The 19,931-nt window shown below is 30.6% G+C and overlaps 3 protein-coding genes across 8 annotated transcripts; all 3 read left to right on the forward strand.

Moving 5' to 3' along the window:
- Positions 1 to 286: 286 nt before the first annotated feature.
- On the forward strand, positions 287 to 4,815 carry LOC130932869 (uncharacterized). 5 transcript variants are annotated; one of them, XM_057862321.1, is made up of 6 exons: positions 287 to 301; positions 727 to 844; positions 2,893 to 3,149; positions 3,506 to 3,593; positions 4,418 to 4,484; positions 4,610 to 4,815. In XM_057862321.1, the coding sequence occupies exons 2-6, from the start codon at positions 789 to 791 to the stop codon at positions 4,661 to 4,663; spliced, it is 522 nt and encodes a 173-aa protein (XP_057718304.1). In that variant the 5' UTR covers positions 287 to 301; positions 727 to 788; the 3' UTR covers positions 4,664 to 4,815. The 5 variants fall into 5 exon arrangements, with proteins under 5 accessions (XP_057718304.1, XP_057718303.1, XP_057718300.1 ...); XM_057862320.1 differs by having other exon boundaries at positions 293 to 489; XM_057862323.1 differs by lacking the exon at positions 287 to 301 and adding an exon at positions 318 to 489 and having other exon boundaries at positions 2,888 to 3,149.
- A 673-nt stretch (positions 4,816 to 5,488) lies between these two features.
- On the forward strand, positions 5,489 to 9,885 carry LOC130933085 (uncharacterized protein At4g14100-like). Of its 2 annotated transcripts, none has more exons than XM_057862596.1 (2): positions 5,489 to 6,101; positions 9,649 to 9,885. In XM_057862596.1, the coding sequence occupies exons 1-2, from the start codon at positions 5,630 to 5,632 to the stop codon at positions 9,714 to 9,716; spliced, it is 540 nt and encodes a 179-aa protein (XP_057718579.1). In that variant the 5' UTR covers positions 5,489 to 5,629; the 3' UTR covers positions 9,717 to 9,885. The 2 variants fall into 2 exon arrangements, with proteins under 2 accessions (XP_057718579.1, XP_057718578.1); XM_057862595.1 differs by lacking the exon at positions 9,649 to 9,885 and adding an exon at positions 8,245 to 8,571 and having other exon boundaries at positions 5,528 to 6,101.
- Positions 9,886 to 14,755: 4,870 nt separating this feature from the next.
- LOC130933194 (EIN3-binding F-box protein 1-like) lies at positions 14,756 to 18,358 on the forward strand. The gene is made up of 2 exons (XM_057862746.1): positions 14,756 to 15,067; positions 15,708 to 18,358. The coding sequence occupies exons 1-2, from the start codon at positions 15,043 to 15,045 to the stop codon at positions 17,627 to 17,629; spliced, it is 1,947 nt and encodes a 648-aa protein (XP_057718729.1). The 5' UTR covers positions 14,756 to 15,042; the 3' UTR covers positions 17,630 to 18,358.
- The last annotated feature ends 1,573 nt before the right edge of the window (positions 18,359 to 19,931 follow it).

Consider the following 19,931-nt stretch of genomic DNA (forward strand, 5'->3'; position numbering starts at 1 on the left):
GAAGAATTACAATAATAAATTTTAATAACTTATTTAATACTTCTTTCTTAAAAAAATATAAATTTTTAACGACACTGGATGTTATTTGAATGTGTTCAAGCACATCTTATCCAATAGGTTGCCATATGTATATGTAAAACATGATTTACGATCTTGACATTTGCTTAAGCGTCTCAGTGAAATAACCACTCTATCAACTTGGTTGTTGAAAAAAAAAAAAACCTATTTGTTTTATTTTTTTGTTTATTTTATTTATTAAAAATCCGCTACCCGGAGGCGCCAACCTACTCGCACTCACCCAGTCTCGCTCTCTCTTTCTCAGCTCTTTTTTTATTTATTTTCATCCAATCATCCTAAACCAAACCCCATTTCTTTCTCCAAAATCAGCATAATACGATTGACAAAAAAATCGATTGCGCCGCTATTTCCAACCAAAAAGGATTAAATTTTTGTCCCCAGATTTGAAAAATAAAAAATGTCATCTTTCAGGTTTCCGTTACAATAATTTTCTGAAACCAAAACATGCCAATATTTTTCCCTATTTATTTTTTATATTTATATTTATATATTGGAGAACCAAACAATTCGAATATTTCATTGCTTTTTGTCCCCCCCACTCCACCTCCATTTCTTTTCTTTATTAAAGTCCAGGAAATTCTCTGCTTTTTATTTATTTATTTATATTTTTATGTTTAATTTTTTTTATTATTGTTATTGTGATTGCAGGGTATTAAATTCTCTTCGGCGATTCAGAATTTTAGCTGGAAAATCTCTTCTTTGACTTGTAAATGCAATTCTGTAGATACTTTCCACCTTGGTTTTGTCAAATTCTTGCGTATATGGGGTGAGTTCTATGCTCTTTTTTTCTGCTTCTATTTGTTTGGTAGCTGGAAAAAACAAAAACCTCGATTTCCATTTCAATCTCGCATATACCGTTCTTCTTAATCTGAACTGAAATGCTTTTTCTTTTCTAATTTAATATAGAATTGTTATTTATTAGTATAGTTTCAGTCCTTTTAGCTATCTGTTCAAGTGAATAATCAGCCAAGTAATTTTTTGAATTTGTGTGTTTAGGGTTTAGGGTAGGAAAGATCCAAAATCAGTAGTTATCTTAGTTGATGTGATGCTGTAGTTCTGGAATTTCAAGAGACTACAATCTATTGATTTGAAAGTTTTATTATTTTTCATATCAAATACCTTTCTAGGCAAGTTAAGGTCGTAATATTTTTTCTATAGTTTTGCTGTGTTTTTCTAATCATGTCTGGGAATCTTTGCTTGTACTTGCTTTGTTTCCAAGCAAGCATAATAAATAAGATGTAGTGAACAGGGTTAACCCTTGATAAGGCTTTATTGTTTGTCATTCTTTCATTGGATTCTTTGGAAGTTTGGCATTAAGATATATAGATAGATTTTGCTTCCTCTATAGGGTTTTATAGGGAGGTATGTATTCTAGATGTTGCTTTTTAGCAAATTTTGGTGTATGCTCTGAGAAGAAACCCTGCTGGTCATTTTTACTATTTTGTTGTGCCTGTTTTCGCGTTCTCTTGCTTTCTGCTATGGAAAAGTTAAAGCTCAAATGCAAGGGGGTTTTCTGTGTAAGTGAGAGTCGATTATATGCTAATTTTGATTTCAGGAAATTTATTGTTAAGGTAAATGGTGGCTTTTTTTTTTCTTTTTAATAATAAGAGAAGAGTAGAAGGATTTAATTGTCAAGAAACTTGAATAGTTCAGGTCCCTTAGGCTTGGTTTATCTCATTTATAATAGATTTAATTGATTTGTGTTTCGGTGTTTAAATTCAAGGTTTGGTAATTGGGTAATAAAAATTCGAATAAGTGGAGTACTGGTTGTTAAATAGATAATTATGTTGTAAGTTTTGGGATACTTTACTGCATCACTTTCTATTACAAATACTTCTTATATGTGTATATCAATTACAAAAATTGGATTTGTTAGATTTTTGTTGTATATGTTTATAAATTCCAGTGGTAATCTATGCACAAAATGATTTGTGCACGCGTGTTTAACATTAGTTTCTTTTTTGCCATGGCATTATTCAAAACTAATCAAAATATGTACTGTTTAACCTTTAATGCATGGTTATAATCAAACAGATATAATCTTCTGTAACAGAAATATGGATTGAATTGACTGATTCAAACAAATAATTTTTTTAATACCAATAGCTTGTATTTTTTTCAAACAAACTATAGTAGGCGAGTTGCATTTTCAAGAAGAATATTGAAGTTCCTAGTTCAAAACCTAAAAAGAGAATAATAGTTAAGGAGGTCTCTTAGTTTTAATGGTGCATTTTAGAGGTTGGCCTCATAATAATGTATGTGGTATTAGCGTAGTCAATTGATAATATCAAGAACGTTTAATTACTCTGTTGATTCTTATAGTCTTACCAAATTTTTAATTAGGTCCTTACAATTTAATGATTGGCTCTCTATATTAGATAAAAGTTTTTAAATAGGTCCTCTACTCTTTTAGAAAAAGCAATCTTAGAATATTCCACAATTCATCCTACATCAAGCACGAAAAGAATATTCTAAGAATATTTCATATTTTTTTAACAAAAAACAGTTAGCAAGGACCTCATTGAAATTTTTTATCTAGTATAAGGATTCAACAAACATACAAACAGACTAGGCAATTACATTTCTCTTTATTTTAGTTTCTGCTTAAGGGATACCTTTTCTGTGGATCTATTCGGAAGTGCTGCAAATATAGTGAAGCTATCATGCTAGGTTGTGTTATTCAATTTGAGCTGTAACGGGTACCTGCATTGCTGTATCATTAACATCATGTTCTAATTCAACACGAAAAAACAAAGTTAGTTACTAGTTGGTGTTAATCATACTTTTGGTTGAATCTGCTTTGTAACAGAGCAGAGGTTGCCTTGGATGCTTCACAAAACCTTCAGTAACTATTCCAATGGACGAGCCATCTAAAGGACTAAGAACTCAAGGTCAAACAGTAAATAAAGACAACAGAACAGAAAATATCTGGAGCAGCAGCACTTTTGAAATGGATAATAGTGCTGCTCAGTCCCAGAGAAGCATCTCATCGATCGTAATGTCAAATAATCCTTCTGATCCTCAAAGTAGTACCGGGAGTGAAATTGGTCCGGCTGAATTTGTCAACCATGGCAAGTTTTCATTTATGTGCTGCTTCATTTGACAGTATTAACTATTAAACTTTTATCAAAGTATGCATATATTCTATTGATACCCACTTTCTCTGGAGAGCCTCATTTGAATTATCATACTGTCATGTGCGGCTATCATTTGCTTAATATTCCCCTTTTGAAAAAGACATTGAAAAACATAGTTTTTCCCATCTTTGTGTAGGAGTAAAATTTCTTGCTTCTATGTATATAGTTCTTTATTTTTGTTTCATATGTTTTCCGATGTTTTATTTTTATTTTTTATATTTTTTTAAACATATTCTTGCATATCAATCATACTAGTTATTTTTAATGACAAAGAAGTTTCACCTGTGCAGGTCTTCTTCTCTGGCATCAGACAAGGCAGCAATGGGTTGGGAATAAAATCTCCGAGAGTCAGAAGGAAGTTCGAGAACCGAGAATAAGGTATATCTATATATTAGCTTCCTTAAATGAGGACTTAGTATTGGGCTGTAATATCAAACATCTTACAAAGGAAATGGTAGCATTCCCTATTTCCCTTTCATCCATATTCAAAGGGAGTTATGTTTGGTATCTTTGACTACTTGATTCAAAGTATAATCTGCTAGCTTACATAAACTAGTGATCATTGTCCTCTCTGGGAACTAGTTTATGAATCAGTTTTTAAAAAATTTCATGGAAGAAGCACCCATCCATGCTGACAAGATTATTATTAGTTTGTTGGGTATGCTTTAGCTGTATAGCCATCTTTTTACCAAATGTCTCCTATCTATATGGTTGATGTCTTAATTTAAGAGAATGCCCTTTGTATTTGTCAATTTAAAAGGGTTAAATTAATTTGTTTTGCTCTGTAAAATTGTGTTTTGTCCTTGTATTTTTGTTTCTGTTGGTCAAGGAAAATTAAAATGTCTGGCTTTGGTCCTTGCCTTTAGGTTCTCTTTGTTAAATGTTGGCGTGCTAGACAGATATCCAATTCTAGCATGCCGCATCTGGTTTGCCATGTCAGCATCTAACAGAGACAAACTAACCGCAAGGACCAAAACCGAAGATTCCTAATTTTTCTGAACTAAGACCAAAACAAAAATATTACATAAAGCAAAATAGAAAAATCACAAATTTCACAAGGACAAAAATTTGACTGTTGATCTCATGCATAAGCACTCTTGATATATGAAGAGACTGGTAAACAGACAGAAAGTTAGCATTCACTCCCCAGTTACTCCTTTGAAGTTTATGTCAATCTCTAATTCTGAGTTTATTTTCCACAGTTCGAACGCCACCTACGACAACCTTCTCGGAAACAACAAACACTTTCCTCAACCAATCCCTCTGAGAGTAAGCACCTGCTGCTTCATCTATTTACAGTCTTCTCTTACACTATTAGTTCAAAGTAAAGTGACTGCTTAAAGAACAAGGTTTTCATTTTGTGTCATATCCTTAATTGATTATTTTGGTGTCAGGAAATGGTTGACTTTCTTGTTGATATTTGGGAGCAAGAGGGTCTATATGACTGACCAAGGATCTTTTTTTTTTAAACAAGAGAATTGTTGTGAATGGTGTAACTGTTTGCAAGCTATTGTTACTCCCTTTTATGAGGCTTCTATTCTAAATGAATTAGATTAAATTAATTTATAATGTCCATTGATTAAATTCCTACTGCAAATTATCTGGTTTCTCTTCTCTTATAAATTTTTTCGAGCTTGAAATGACGATGATAGCATAGCAGCGGTGCCAAGCAAAACTAGATGAATATTTGGAAAGACAAATCATCGCCAGAATCATTGTATTTGTGTATTCACTTGTGGTATATTTAGAAGACGACGTATATTTTTCCTTAGTATTTAAAAAGTCAAAATACACAGTTTTGTCACTTGTGTATTTACGTAGTCATACATGTATACATTTATTATATTTAATATTTTAAATTATTTTAGTAGTAATTAAAAAATATAAAATAAGAAAAACAAATTAAGAATGCAAATTAAAGTAATGTTAAACTATTTGAGTTGATTTTATATAGTTTTTTAAATATTTTTGTATGGAAAAAACAAAAAAAAACATCTAATTAGGAGAATAGATAAAATAGAAAATGTTAAAGGTGTTAATTCTTCAAGAGCTAAATTAATAAAGGTATAAATTTTAGAGAGAAATTTAAAATTATCTATGTTTTAATTGTTATTTGTTAATTTTTTTTGGGTCCATGATATTTTATAACTCGACATGGCAATAATTAATTCATTGCGATTTGAACTCCATTTAAAGGTGATCAATGAATTGTTGCATACACCATGCGAGATTTGAATTATCATACTTGTTTAAGGAAACGAGTGTGTTGACTACCGGACCAACCAAGATGGGTTTGTTAGTCTATTTTTTACAACCACTCAACTCCATATGGCAGTTATCCTCAACGGCCTTTAACTTGTTCTTCTTTAAACACAAACACAAACCATAAGGGGGGTCGTGGGGACAAAACGGAAATGAAGCTGATCAAACTCTGCACAAATTGTCTTATACTTACTCTCCTTTGGACTAGTTTTACAAGCCCAAGCCCAAGCCCAATCCCAAGTCCTACACCATGGCCGGAGCAATTCCACGCGCTGCTGTACATGAACCTGAGCAGCACGCGACTCCAACTGAGTGACCTGTGGTACGACTGGCCAAAAGGACGCAACGTGAACATATTCCAGAGACAGTTAAGTGATGTGTTGTACGACATCGAGTGGAACAATGGCACCACGTTCTACTACACTTTGGGGCCTAACGGAACCTGCAGGGTGGAGGATTTCGAGGTTGGGATTCCCAGGCCTGATTTCATGGTTGATGGTTCTGTTTATCTTGGAACCCAGGTCACTGATGGCATCCTTTGTAATGTTTGGGAGAAGATTGACTTCATTTGGTACTACGAGGATGTCCTTTCCAACATCCCTGTTCGCATGGATTTCTATGACGGTATGTGTTATTCATTCTTTTACTTTTCTTTACATTATTTTATTTTAGGACCATGATAACATACTGGACAATATCGACCATTAGTTAATTCAACTTCTAGATCACACATTTTAACCATTTGTGTTCAATTTAGAGTGAAGTACTAATTCGGTTTTTGTTTATTTTTTAAAATGATAATACGATTCTCAAGATAAAAACAATTTTTTTGGTCTTATTCTTTATTTTTGAGACACAACGTAATTTTTGTAGTATTTTTTTTTTCAATTCTAAAAAAAATGTTGATGTGTCAGATTTAGAAATGAATAGAGATCTAATTATTTCTTTAAATTTAAATTATTTAAAAATTTATTTATTTCTATTTTTTAAATAATATCTTTTTAAATTATTTTTTATTTATTATATTAATATTTTTTAATAAATAATTAAATATATAGTATAATAAATATAAAATAATAAATAATTTTCAAATATAATTTTTAAATATATAAATAATAAATATTAAAATAAAATTAATACTTTAATAATAATAATTCTATAATATACTATTAGTATTATGATTTAGATAATTTTTATAATAAAATAAAAACTAATAATATATTATTTGATATATAATAAAAAAATTTGAATAATAATAAATTTAATTTTTTATTTTTTAAAACTAAATTAATAATTTTATTTAATATCTTTGTACTAAAATATATTATGAATAAATTATTGATACTAAATAAAATAAAATATATAATATAAAACAAAAGAAATAAAATCCCTAATTTTCATTCTCAGAATTCATCTTTATTAGATCTTACAAATTAGTTTGATTTGTGCGTGTGAGAGAGAGTGCACGCTTGAGGAGGATGAAGTTGAGGCAATGAAAATTGAAAAACTAGAAAACCAAATTAATTATGATGGTGTTGATTGGTGGAAATGGATTCTCTCCTGTTTTTTCAACAATTGACAAAATACAGTGCAATTTCTCACCTTTAATTTTAATAGTGGGACCAGAAATAAATAAGAGAAAAAGTGTAGTGAATGGTTAGATTAAACACTGCACACCATCCAATTTTTTATTCACTGGAGAGGATCCACTCCCGTTGACTGGTGAAAGTGGAAGTGGCAGGGACAAAAGAGGAAGTACTGTCACACGTATTTGAAATAGAAATAGTGAGTGAAGAAAGGGAGATGGTGGTAAGTAATGGTGATGAGATAATGTATGGATAAATTTATAATTTTATAAGAAAAGATAAGGATAAATTAATATTTTTATGTAAAATTTATCAATTGTCTAAATAAATTAATTATTAATTTAAGAATTAGATAATTATTTTATCACAAAAAATATAATTTTTTAGGGTATTTTATTATTAATATTTTTCAGATATCATTTTATTAATTAAAATTTTTTAATGTTAAAATAATTTTTATTTTAAAGCTTATTTGATACTCAAGTTACTAATCAAAACTCTAACAAACTAAGTGTGCAGTAGCTATTAATCTGAAAGTTCATGGATTGAATGTATTTGTAGATCTATTGTAAATATTTATATCTGATTTAAAAATTGTAGATACAATTCCATCTGTACTTTTTAAGAATTGGATTATAGATATCTGTTCTATATTCGCGTATTCGATCTACAGATTCCATAATAATAATTAAATATATATATATAATATTATATTTATTTATTTGTATGTTTTAGTTAGTAATTATTATTCATATATTGTATTATTTTATTTTTATTATTTAAAAAAAGTTTAATTAAGAATATTTTAGAAATAAATAAATTTAAAAGTATAAAAAAATATTTTTATTGTATTTTTTACGTAAAAATATGATTAAAAAAAAGATTCAATTATGCAGATATATCTAATATTCGATTCTATCTGATTTGTATATGTGCGGATGGAATCGGATCTGACACTAAAAATGTAAATATCATATCTGATCCAATCCAATAAAAATTATGCGGATCAGATCAAATTTTCGGTCATATTTAGTCCGATCCGATTCGCATACACACTTATAATCATGTAACATAATTAATACAATATATATTAAGATTTTAAGTATTATCTTTATATTCAGAATATTTCCATGATAATAAAATGAGGCTAGTTATAATTGGCGGTGTTGAGTTGTTTTTAGGAATATCGATACACGTGATGACGTTTGAGGTTGGTGCTGTTTTGCCGGATTCATCGGTGACCCAGGCACCCGTATATTGTTTCAATCAAGGCCAGGCATCTCCGCTATAGCTAGTACATGCACGGTGCCAACACGTGATATTCACTCTCATGCGTCGCTGTTTTTCTTCTTATGATTTTATATTGTATGTCAATACTGTTTCTAAAATATAAATAAGAGGTAAAAAAAAATAGAGGGATAGATGTAGATATTTGATCTCTATTTTTAAAAAAGTATTAAAAAAATAGAAGACAAAAAGAAGAAAATGAGGTTCAAATAAATATCTAAATTCATTATTTTTATATTTTTATTTCGAAGACAATGTCTAAATATAAATAGACATGACTTTTGGTAAAAATTTTTTTAGGTAAAAGGAGTTCAATACAATAAGATGGAGTAAAAAAAAAGCAATAAGTTATAGACTCTTTAAGGATACAAATAATTCCTAATCATCTTTGGTTTTGCCATCAACAATTAAAAGATTCACTATCAAATCATTCGTCAGAGTTTGTAAAGGACCTATTAATAATTTTCACTACATTTGATCTTTGATTGTTGAAGATTTTATCATTTCTTTCTAACCAATTGTCTAAATGATAGCAAAAAAAAAAAAATTGAACTACCTTTTTTTGTTCTATCTTTACTGCTGGTAAATCCATCCAAATCTGAGAGTACCTAAAATAATCCACATTTTTTCAAGAGCGAACAACTAAGCACACCAAACTTGCTAATTAAACTCACATCCAATGAACAAGTGAAAATCAGTTTCAACAGATTTATTACATAATACACACACATGATCATCTTAGTCAATAATACATAATCTACAAAGTCTTTCTTTTGCATTCACCCTGTCAACCAACCCAAACTACGTAAACAACTCAACCCTTGGTGGGACAAATTCTTACCAAATTGTACTACTGAAATTATAGCTTGTTATATCCTTCGGAAGCACCTCTGTCTGCAATACTTGCACAAATGAGTTAGTTGAAAAAAATACATTATTTATCAAATGTTCATATCACTCTATCCTCTCTCTCAATTGTTAATTCTATTGATCGCAGAACCTCATGAAGCTGGTTTACTAATTCCAACTCCCACTGAAATAACTCTTTCCGTCATTAAAAATTTCAAATCCATTCTAACACATTTCAAAACTCACAATCCCCTATAACAGAACCCCTAAGAGTTGAGACCGAAAAAAATATTAGAAACGTATCTTTTAGCACCCCACTTGGTAGTCAGCTGTCCTCTTAAAACCGTATCATCTTGCCATCCCCAAGTTCCATAAAGAAGCTTTGATCTGATCATCTTGTCTCTCATTTGTGGCACTAAAAAATGTAACTGATAGATATCCTTTTACAGGCCACCTCTTGCAGGTATCGGTTATCCACAAATCATCTCGAAAGGAACCTGCCTTCTTTGGAGCTTGAATAATTTTCCTTTCGCTAGAGGCATCACATTTCTCCCATCCTTCTTGCTCCACAAGAACCGTCTCTGTAAGGAAATAAACTTTTTTGCTATTACCTTCTGCATTTTATACAAATTAAGGTAGCTAGTAAATAGACATGCTATTAAGAACAGATTTAATGAGAACCAGTTAACCCGATTTTATTGAGGGTCTTTGCTTTTCACAGACTTAAATTTTCTTCCACCTTATCGATTACTGATTTTCATGTCTTGACTAGCTTTGAATTCACGCCGAAAGAAATATCAAGATATCTGATTGGCAACAACACCTCCTTATATCTCAAAATATGGCACATCTGTCGTATCTAATTCTACTCACAATTTACCAGAATCAAGCTGGACTTATCAAAGTTAATACTCAACCGTTATATAATCTTAAAACAATGCAACAGCCGCTTTTGGTTAGTATTGCTTCACTTACCTCTAAAAATTTTACGTTAACAAAACATTATCCATAAAAATATGGAAATGGATAAGTAAATAATTTTTAATTAGTCAATTTTAAATAACTGTAATTAATAATTAATACTTTTATATTTTTAAAAATTAAATTTAAATCATCATTAACAAATGATAATTAATTAGTATGAAGTACAATTGAAAAACGTTTATTGACTTGTTGTTGGTGAAATTATAAAAATATATATAAGAAAATCATGACATTTAACTTATGCGATATGCTAATAACATCGAGCAATGAATAACTTTGTTTTTAGATAGCATTTATTTTCAGAAATTGAAACTGAAATTTGAGAATTATAATTTAGTATTATATTTGGTAGTTAGATATTGAAAATAAAATTTTAGTTTTATGACACAAAATTTTAATTCTTAAAGCACTTTTAGAAAATAGAGACACAAAAGACTAAAATTTTTAAAAATATAAGCTAAAATTTTAATAACATTTCTTTTAAAAATTATTTTTATTTAACTTTTTAATTTTTAAATCTATCCCTCAATTTTTATAGTTATCTCAAACTAAACATAACACTGAGACATAACTCAATTCAATACATTTTATATCGAACACAATATTAAAACTTAATTTTATCTCTATCTTTCGGTCTTTATTTCTCAATCTCAATCTCTCAATCACAATTTCTCTTTTAAACATAGTTTATACTATAAAAAACGTTTCAAATGTACCATATAGTCATTAGAAGCATGGTGATTAATTATGCAACAGAAAATAGTCAACTAGAGCAATCTACATGTACACTAAAAATTTTAGTTTGAATGGAGTAACTCTCCAAAGTCGTCTTTGACAATGGTATCGTACACTAAAATCGTTTATGAGATTTCAATTGTATTAATTACATATCTGATATTAGTAAAATTACATTACGTTAATCTCTAACTCTTTTTTTCATTAATGATGCACTGATGTAGCCTTTTAGTGACATATGTCATCTGGTCATGTGTAACGATATAAGGTCATCAATGACACATGACATGCTGACGTAAATGATATGCCATGTATTAGAATACTATTTTACTATATGTTACAATATTATTCGTCCACATGTTATTCACGAGATTATCATTGTAAATGCACTAAATTGGTTCCTAATTTTGTATTAATTAAGTAACTTATTTAGTTCTTAAAATTGAATATCGTACACTAAATTAATCTTTTCGTTAGGTTTTTCTTATTATTTTTATAAATTTAAAATTCTTAATATTTTTATAAAATTAATTTTAATTATATGTTCACAAGTTGTTTAAATACAAGTATTTTTATAAATTTTAAAATTTAGTTTTTATCGTATAAATTTTTTTTATATTAATTTAATACTAATAAATTTTGTAATATATGATTATATTATTTAATAAAAAATTATATGATTGATTGAAATATATATTTTTTATTTTAGTCCAAATAATTTGTAATTCATAAAAAAAAAGTTGTGTATGTTGATTTTTAATTTTCTTATTATAAACACACATATTTTTAGACCAAAATAAAAAATGTGTATTTAATCAATTATGTAATTTTTTATTAAAATAATAATTTATTTTTCATATTTTTGTCTAAAACTTAAAGTCAGGTATAAAAAACAGACAAAGTCTAAAACCATAAAATTTATACGTCTGACTTCTGATCTTCAAATCAACCTCTTGGCGGACTAGAATTGTCTCTAATAATAAAACTCATATACTCAAAATATGAAATTATAACAACTCCTATAATCCCTTCTATTTATCTAGAAAGGAGATCTCAACAATTTTTCTAACAAAAAAGAGTAACAAACCTACCGTCAAAGGTAAAACTATTCCAAATATGATTATTGACTTTACATCTACATTTATAAATATCCTGATACTCTTAGGTATTCATCGAATTCCAATCTACTAAAAAATCTGTCTAAAACCCTTATTAACTTAAGCATTGGAGTCCCTTGCAGGTACCACCATCTACCTCCTCACGAAAAACTCAGATAGCTTCATCCCAATAGGAAAAGACTTCGGATCTTTCACCTAAAGGTGTTTGGACCTCACGTTCAGATCCAAATTCATTAATTTCAGGTCATCTTCAGAATACTTATATATTACAAAATTTATCTGTACTAAATTATTGTTAAAAGATTGTATAATTAAAACTGAAATTTTTAAAATATTTTATAAAAATACTTGTATTTAAAAAAATATTTGAAAACATATAATTGAAATTAGTGTATTAAAAGGTATTGAGAATTTTGAATTTACAAAAAAAAAATTGGTAAAAGAACTAATTTAATGGATACTATTTAATTTTGATGACTAAAATGGGTCATTTAATACAAAATCTGAGATCAATTTAATGTGTCTATAATAATAACAACGTAACAAATGCACATGGAAAAATAAATATTGTGACATGTTACATCAGTCTATATTTTGTCAAATAGTATTATGACATTTGATATAACCATCAATTTAGCATGTTACGTGTCATTGATCGACTTATTATTATATCATTACACGTCGATAAATTATAATGTAACACGTATTATTAAAGATTTATATTATCATGCCACATCAATAGATCATTAATAGAAAATGAGTTAAAAATTAATGTGATGTATTTTTATCAATTTTAATAATATAATTAATACAATTAAAATTTTAAAAATGATTTTAATGTATGACGTCAATCTCAAATATTATTATGAATTTACTCATTTTAAAGGGTAGGCAGCATCACAAAATATATTGAATCTTGATTCCAAAGTCTAATTAAGATTACACTCTAAAGAAATGATTTAAGAAATAACAAATAATTACGTATTATAATTTATATTTAAATTATTTTTAGGATAAAAAATATTAGAATGAAGTGAATTTTTTTTTTGTAAATTAAATTTATTTATAATTAAAAATCTAACTAGATCTTTAGTCGTGTGTATTTTAAAAAAAATATTCTATTAATCTTAACATTTTGATATAAAAATAATCTAATTACAAAATTAAAAATAGTATAAAGATCCAATTAAAAAAAGTATAAAGACCTAATTAAAAATTTAATAAAACAGGCCAACAATAATTAAACTTTATTTTTATATAAAATACAAATATATACAAATATTTAAAAAATGACGTAAATAAAATAAGACAACTTATTTGTTTTTTTTTTTCCTTCTTCTTCCTAGAAGATGTGTGTAGTCATGAGCGTTACAGCAAATCAAATTGGCTCAAGTGGCTTGAATTTGTTTGGTCAAGTTGTTGTAAAATTATTAATACTTATACTTTTATGCATTCCTTGCATTTGAATAGTTTGTACTTTGTATTGGGTTGGGCTTGTCGCTTTGTCTTGTGATAACGCATAAAAGTAGTTAGCTGCTTCCCAAGTTGGGTATAAAATAATATTGTGGATCATATTGAAAGTGAAATTAAGGTGTTGATTCATTGCAGGTTCATGAACATCTTCCTTGCTTTTCAAATCATTTGAATAACGCAATTTCCATCATTATCACCATAATTATACTCCCATTTTAAAAGTTGCAACTAGTGAGTCAATTTTGTCCCACTAACAAAAAATAAATCAGTCAATGTTTTTACGTAACAAATTAATAAAAGATGAATACCTTTTGTAATATGTTTTTTGTTGGATGTTTATTAAAATTAAATATTTTTAAAAAATTTGGTCTAAAATTAAAAATACTAAAATGCATGCTTACCGTTAAAAGACCATACACGAAGCTTAAATATTCTAAAAGAATTAGTAAAAAGGGGTAAACATTGTAGCTGAATTATTAATTTATTATCCTTGGTCAAAAATACAGTGAAGTACAGTGTCCTTTTTTCTTCAATTACCCCAACAAGCCCCAACCTCTTGTGTTTCCCCATTTATCACTAATCTCCTCTTTTCTTAAACAAAAGAAAATTGTTATGTTATACTATTATGAGGATTGTACTATAATAATAATAATAATAATAATAATAATAATAATAATAATAATAATAATATAAGTTTATTTAAAAAGTTTAAATAATTTATTTAAAAAATTGAAAATACTTTATAACTAAATAATAACAATAAAAAAAGTTGTAAATAAAAATATAAAAAAATTCAAATAATAATTACTCATTATTTATAAACTGACATGATGATATGTATTCTATATTCTTCTATTCTAATCCACTCCATTCTCTCATCTTCCACAGAAACATTCAAAGTCCAAACATGCTTATCTTTTTAACATGACCTGTGCCCAAACCACTAAACATATCATTTTCTTACAAGAAACATTGATAATAATATATTTAAAAAATATTATTATTTATTTGAAAAAAAATAATTGTGGTTTCTGGTTTGTGGTATTCATGGTAGGAAGAAGAATAATGAATAATAAGTAATAACAATAAGAAAACCCCACTTTCTATGCACACATACATTGCATGTGCCAACAAAACACAAACCCCCCAATTCAATGCATTGGTCTTTTCTAATTCTATGAATCTCTCTCTCTCTCTCTCTCTCTCTCTCTCAAGTTGTTGTAAATAAAAACCTTCCCTTTCTCAAACCAACCGTTATTTTTTTTCCTCCATTCACACAATTTCCATCTCTTCTTCCTTCTCTCTCTTTTTTCCCTATGTTTTAGGGTTTCAACATTCTACAATCAAAAATCAATCTTCTCTACCCTAAATTCATCTCATGCTTTATTGCTCTCAAGAATCAAACACAGCCAAAACTGAAGTCACCGCCTTGTTCTTCTTCGTGTTCTTCTTCGTCTTTTTTGCTCTCTTTGGAGGGTTCTTTTGTGGAAAACGGTGCGGATCTGACCTCTCACGGTTTTTTGAGCTGTGCCAATGTCTAAAGTCTTTGGCTTTTCCGGTGAGTTAATCGATTCATGGCTTTGTTTCTTCTATTTTGTGGTTAGAATTGAGAAACTTCAGTGTTTGATCATTTGTTGTTTTTATAAGTAAATGATGAAACTTTATCATGTGTTTGCTTTGAATATCTTAATTTGTGTTTTGTGATGGTTCATCATGTTGTTAACTGTTAAGTTACAAAAGTTTCTGATTTTGAAGCTGTGTAATCAAATTGCATGTATAGGCTGAGGAAGATGATATAGTTTTTATACGTAGGTACTTTTTTCTCCGTGTTTGATAGAATGGATAGGTATCTAGTGGTTCTGATAAAGATATGAACACTAAATGGAGATATAGATAGAGTGTTTTGTCCTTGATTTATGTCATGTATTGCTTTTCCAAGATGGCTGAGCCATGAGTATTTTATCTGTGTACCTATGATGTTATTAATCTCGTTAAAACTTGAAAGTGGATCTGAACCTGTTGTTGATTTCTAAGGATGAGTTTTCAAGCAAATATGGTACTTTTGTTGTAAGGTCAAATATTTCTTCAAAAGGATATGTAGTTCTTGTTGTTGCTTTCAGTGGTTAAATCTTCATGTTTTGCTACGTATATATGAATGATCTCTGTGTTTCTGATTTTGTTCCTGGTTTGGTTTTCAGGAGTTGATAATTTTTGCCCTGGTGGGTCAATATATGCCTGTGGCAACCCCAAGGAAGCAAGTTTATTCCTTCCTCTTGGTCCACAAGTTGATGTTTACTTTCCACCTCGGAAGAGATCGCGGATCAGTGCTCCGTTTGTTTTCAATGGAGAATGGCTTGAACAGAAACAGAAGACATCTATTGAATCATTACCAGATGAGTGCCTCTTTGAGATCCTTAGGCGGTTGCCTGCAGGACAAGATAGGAGCGCCTGTGCTTGCGTTTCCAAGCGCTGGCTTATGTGTCTAAGCAATATTTGCAAGAGCGAAATTTGCTGCAACAAAAGTGCTGCACCAGAGAGCAGCCTTAGTGTAAAAGAGGGGGATGATGAGGAATTTGGTGGCGAGGGATACCTCTCCCGGAGCTTGGAAGGAAAGAAAGCAACAGATATTAGACTTGCAGCAATTGCAGTTGGAACTGCATCTCGAGGAGGATTGGGGAAGCTTTCGATCCGTGGAAGCAATTCAGACCGTGTGGTGACCAATCTTGGTCTCAAAGCAGTTGGTCATGGATGCCCTTCTTTGAAGTCTCTTTCTCTCTGGAATATTGCTACAATTGATGATGAAGGCTTAATTGAGATTGCAAATGGATGTCAACAGCTGGAGAAGCTTGACCTTTGCAAGTGCCCAGCAATAACGGACAAGGGTTTGATTGCAGTTGTGAGGAAATGCCCAAATCTGACAGAGTTATCGTTGGAATCTTGTCCTAACATTGGTAATGAATGTCTAAGTGCTATTGGGAAAAGCTGCTCCAATCTGAAGTCCATAGCCATCAAGGACTGCAGTAGTGTTGGTGATCAGGGAATCGCTTGTTTGTTTTCTTCGACGACTTTGCTTCTGTCGAAGGTGAAACTACAAGCACTGACTATTTCCGATCTATCGCTTGCTGTTATTGGACATTATGGAAAGGCAGTTACGGATCTTGTCCTCAATTCCCTCCCAAATGTCAGCGAGAGGGGTTTCTGGGTTATGGGCAACGGTAATGGATTGCAGAAGCTGAAGTCACTTACAGTTGGGCCCTGCCTAGGACTAACAGATGTTGGTCTTGAAGCCGTGGGGAAGGGTTGCCCAAATCTGAAAGCCATCCACCTTCGCAAGTCTACACTTTTGTCAGACAATGGGTTGGTATCATTTGTGAAGGCCACTTCATCTCTAGAGAGCCTACAATTGGAAGAGTGCCACAGAATTTCCCAATTGGGTTTTCTTGGTGTTCTTTTTAACTGTGGTGCCATATTGAAGGCAATTTCTTTGACTAGCTGCTTTGGGTTCAAGGATCTGAATATGGTATTGCCCCCATCATCCCCTTGTGAATCTCTTCGGTCCTTATCAATCATTAACTGCCCTGGTTTTGGTAATGCTACCCTCTCTGTCCTGGGAAAGCAGTGTCCTCAGCTTCAACATGTTGAACTGAGTGGACTCGATGGTGTGAGAGATGCCGGGCTTCTCTCATTGCTCGAGAGCAATGAAGGTGGTCTGGTCAAAGTTAATCTCAGTGATTGCGTAAATCTGACTGACAAAGCTGTTTCATCATTGGTCAATCTGCATGGTTGGACTCTTGAGGTTCTAAACCTTGATGGTTGTAAGAATGTCAGTGATGCTAGCATGGTGGCAATTGCTAAAAATTGCCCATTGCTATGTGACCTTGATGTTTCCAAGTGCACGATCACTGATACTGGGATTGCAGCCCTGGCGGAAGCGAAGCAGTTCAATCTGCAGATTCTTTCTTTGTCAGGTTGCAGTTTGGTTTCAGATAGGAGCTTGCCTTCTTTGAAAAAATTAGGCAGCACCCTTTTGGGACTAAACATCCAGCACTGCAACTCAATAAGCAGCAGCACAGTCGACATGCTTGTTGAACAACTCTGGAGGTGTGACATCCTCTCATGAGCAAGAACAACTAATCTCCCTCCCGCAAGTTAGCCCAGGATCGGAACAACCTCGACGCTAGTTGGACAGTTATGATTAGTATTGCACAGTAGTTTTTGGGTCCATTAACTTTTGGGTCTTGATCATCATCCAGCGACTCGGGTTCACTTTTTTTCAGGGCTTGCAGCCATTTCACCACAATTTTTTGCAGGTTTCCTTTGAAATGGTAACCTGTTCTAAGGTTTTTTGGCCGTCCCATTCATGGGATTGCCACCTTAATGGCTGCATTATCTCTGAGAACATAGTTACCTGGTTCTGGATTTAGGAATCTTTCTTCACCATGCCTATGGTTTTTTAGCTACTTTTACCAGAGTCTTTTCAATGTTGTTTTACCAAATATGCCACAATGTTTGGGTCTCCCTTTTACTCAAAGGGCACAATAGGTTCCACTTTGTGTTGTTTTTAGGTTGCTTGCAGTTGTTGAGTTCAGAGTTAATGATGCCTTGTCCTTATAGTGGCTTTGGCCATGGCAGCAAGTTATACAGTTCTGCCATGACAACCTCTTCTCTCTCCTTTGGGAAGTTGGTTGTTTTTTATATTCCAAGGTCCTAGTTTTCTCAAGGCTTCAATTTTTTTTATGGACTTGTAACTGCAACTTCTATACAATGTAATGATGTTCATATGTGCCCTTTGTGCTGTAATGCTATGGAAAGTTATGAATAAAATTTGTAGTTTGGTTCCAAATGCAAATGTGTTAAGGTATGCGTGTATATACTTTGATTATGGTTTTCATTAGTATGTTGATAAATCATCAATTTTTCTCACGGTATGCTGATAAATTATGCTTGAATCCTTTATAGAGACATTATTCATTCCGTTTACCATGTCGTTTTCACTATTACAACATTTTATTAAGAGTGATCACAAATTTTCTTTATTCATCATTAACATATCTAACTATTTTAATGTATTTCATGAAGTCAAAAAGTTTATTGTTTGAAATCATGTAGACGAGAGTTTCTCATTTTTAGTTGTGATGGGAATATCACTTTCAATTTTCATAGCTATTTGAATCATCATGCCATAATTGGTTATAGTCTCTTTACAAGTCTCTGTCTTTTTAAGTTTATGTTTTTTGGCAATTAAATTCAATTAAATTGGTTCAAGTCTAATAAAAATCCTTTGTTAGTAAGAGCATGTTTGTATTCTGAATTGTGCAAAATTTATCAGATAAATAGCACTTAAATTTTGTAATCATGATATAAAAATTTTTCATTTTGACATTGAAATTTTTTAATCATGATGTACCAATTGTGTGATATTTAACGAAGAAGAAAAAGAAGATGATGATGATGATGAAAAAACAAGAGAAAAGAAAGGAAATGAATAAATCAAATGAGAAAAGAAGGAAGATGAGGAAGAGGTGGTGGTAATGACAATAACAATAATAACGAAAGAGAAAGAAGCGCGTTCAAAGAAGATGAAGAAAATCGCACGTACATTAAATGCCGCATGATGTGAAAAAAGGTTACAACTTGGTTAGACTTGATTAGATAATTCACTTAATTGTAGGATTTTTCAAATTAATTAACAATCTAGCATTGCTACTAAATATTGTGTTTGAAATATTCGCTATATTTTAATTAAAATTCTCAAGTTACTTTTTATTCTCACGATTTTAGGAAAAGTGTTTGAAAATCTTTTTAAGAAATAAACTAAAAATTTAGAATAATGGTTAAATCAGTCTTTGAAAGATCACTCATTCTTTAAATTAGTTTTTAGAAATTTTTTTAATCAAATTCGTCCTTTAAAATTTTAAGTTAGTTATTTTAGTCTTTCGGTTGCTAATGGCATTAAAATTTGTTGATTGGCACGTTTAGTGATATCACAACACAAATCTAGTAGTACTAATTGACGACTAACATGATCATTTTATGAATTTAGATCAATTCAACCCCAAATTGAGAGATTTCAATGTCCCAAGTTCTCCCCTACTCCCTAAAGAGCGGGGATCCGACTGTAAACAATTTTTTTCGCAAAGATGGGATCGAGTACGAAATTCCCATGAGGCAAGCGCAGAGTCCAGGCGGGATCTCTGTTCCTATTAATTTTCAAAATTCATAAAGTTATTTAATTGTTCTTAATAATTTATTTTTCATATATTTTTTTTAGTCATTTCACATGCCACATATGTAGAGAGAGAAACCTTAAATTTTCAATCTCATTTGCATAACTCTTCTTCAATTTTTGACATTCTTAGTATTGTTCATATTCTATCTAACCTCTCTGCAGCTACCCCCTTGCCACTCTCCCTTCTCACCGC

Source organism: Arachis stenosperma, chromosome 6 (assembly GCF_014773155.1).
Source record: "Arachis stenosperma cultivar V10309 chromosome 6, arast.V10309.gnm1.PFL2, whole genome shotgun sequence".
Lineage (NCBI taxonomy): Eukaryota > Viridiplantae > Streptophyta > Magnoliopsida > Fabales > Fabaceae > Arachis > Arachis stenosperma.

What these genes read in the sequence shown, in the direction of transcription:
- LOC130932869 (XM_057862321.1), top strand. Translation starts at nt 789, where the DNA reads ATGCAATTCTGTAGATACTTTCCACCTTGGTTTTGTCAAATTCTTGCG. An exon ending in GGCTGAATTTGTCAACCATG is followed by an intron (nt 3,150 to 3,505) that starts GCAAGTTTTCAT and finishes TCACCTGTGCAG; the next exon opens with GTCTTCTTCTCTGGCATCAG. An exon ending in GTTCGAGAACCGAGAATAAG is followed by an intron (nt 3,594 to 4,417) that starts GTATATCTATAT and finishes TATTTTCCACAG; the next exon opens with TTCGAACGCCACCTACGACA.
- LOC130933085 (XM_057862595.1), top strand. Translation starts at nt 5,630, where the DNA reads ATGAAGCTGATCAAACTCTGCACAAATTGTCTTATACTTACTCTCCTT. An exon ending in TCGCATGGATTTCTATGACG is followed by an intron (nt 6,102 to 8,244) that starts GTATGTGTTATT and finishes AGTTGTTTTTAG; the next exon opens with GAATATCGATACACGTGATG.
- LOC130933194 (XM_057862746.1), top strand. Translation starts at nt 15,043, where the DNA reads ATGTCTAAAGTCTTTGGCTTTTCCG. An exon ending in TAAAGTCTTTGGCTTTTCCG is followed by an intron (nt 15,068 to 15,707) that starts GTGAGTTAATCG and finishes TTTGGTTTTCAG; the next exon opens with GAGTTGATAATTTTTGCCCT.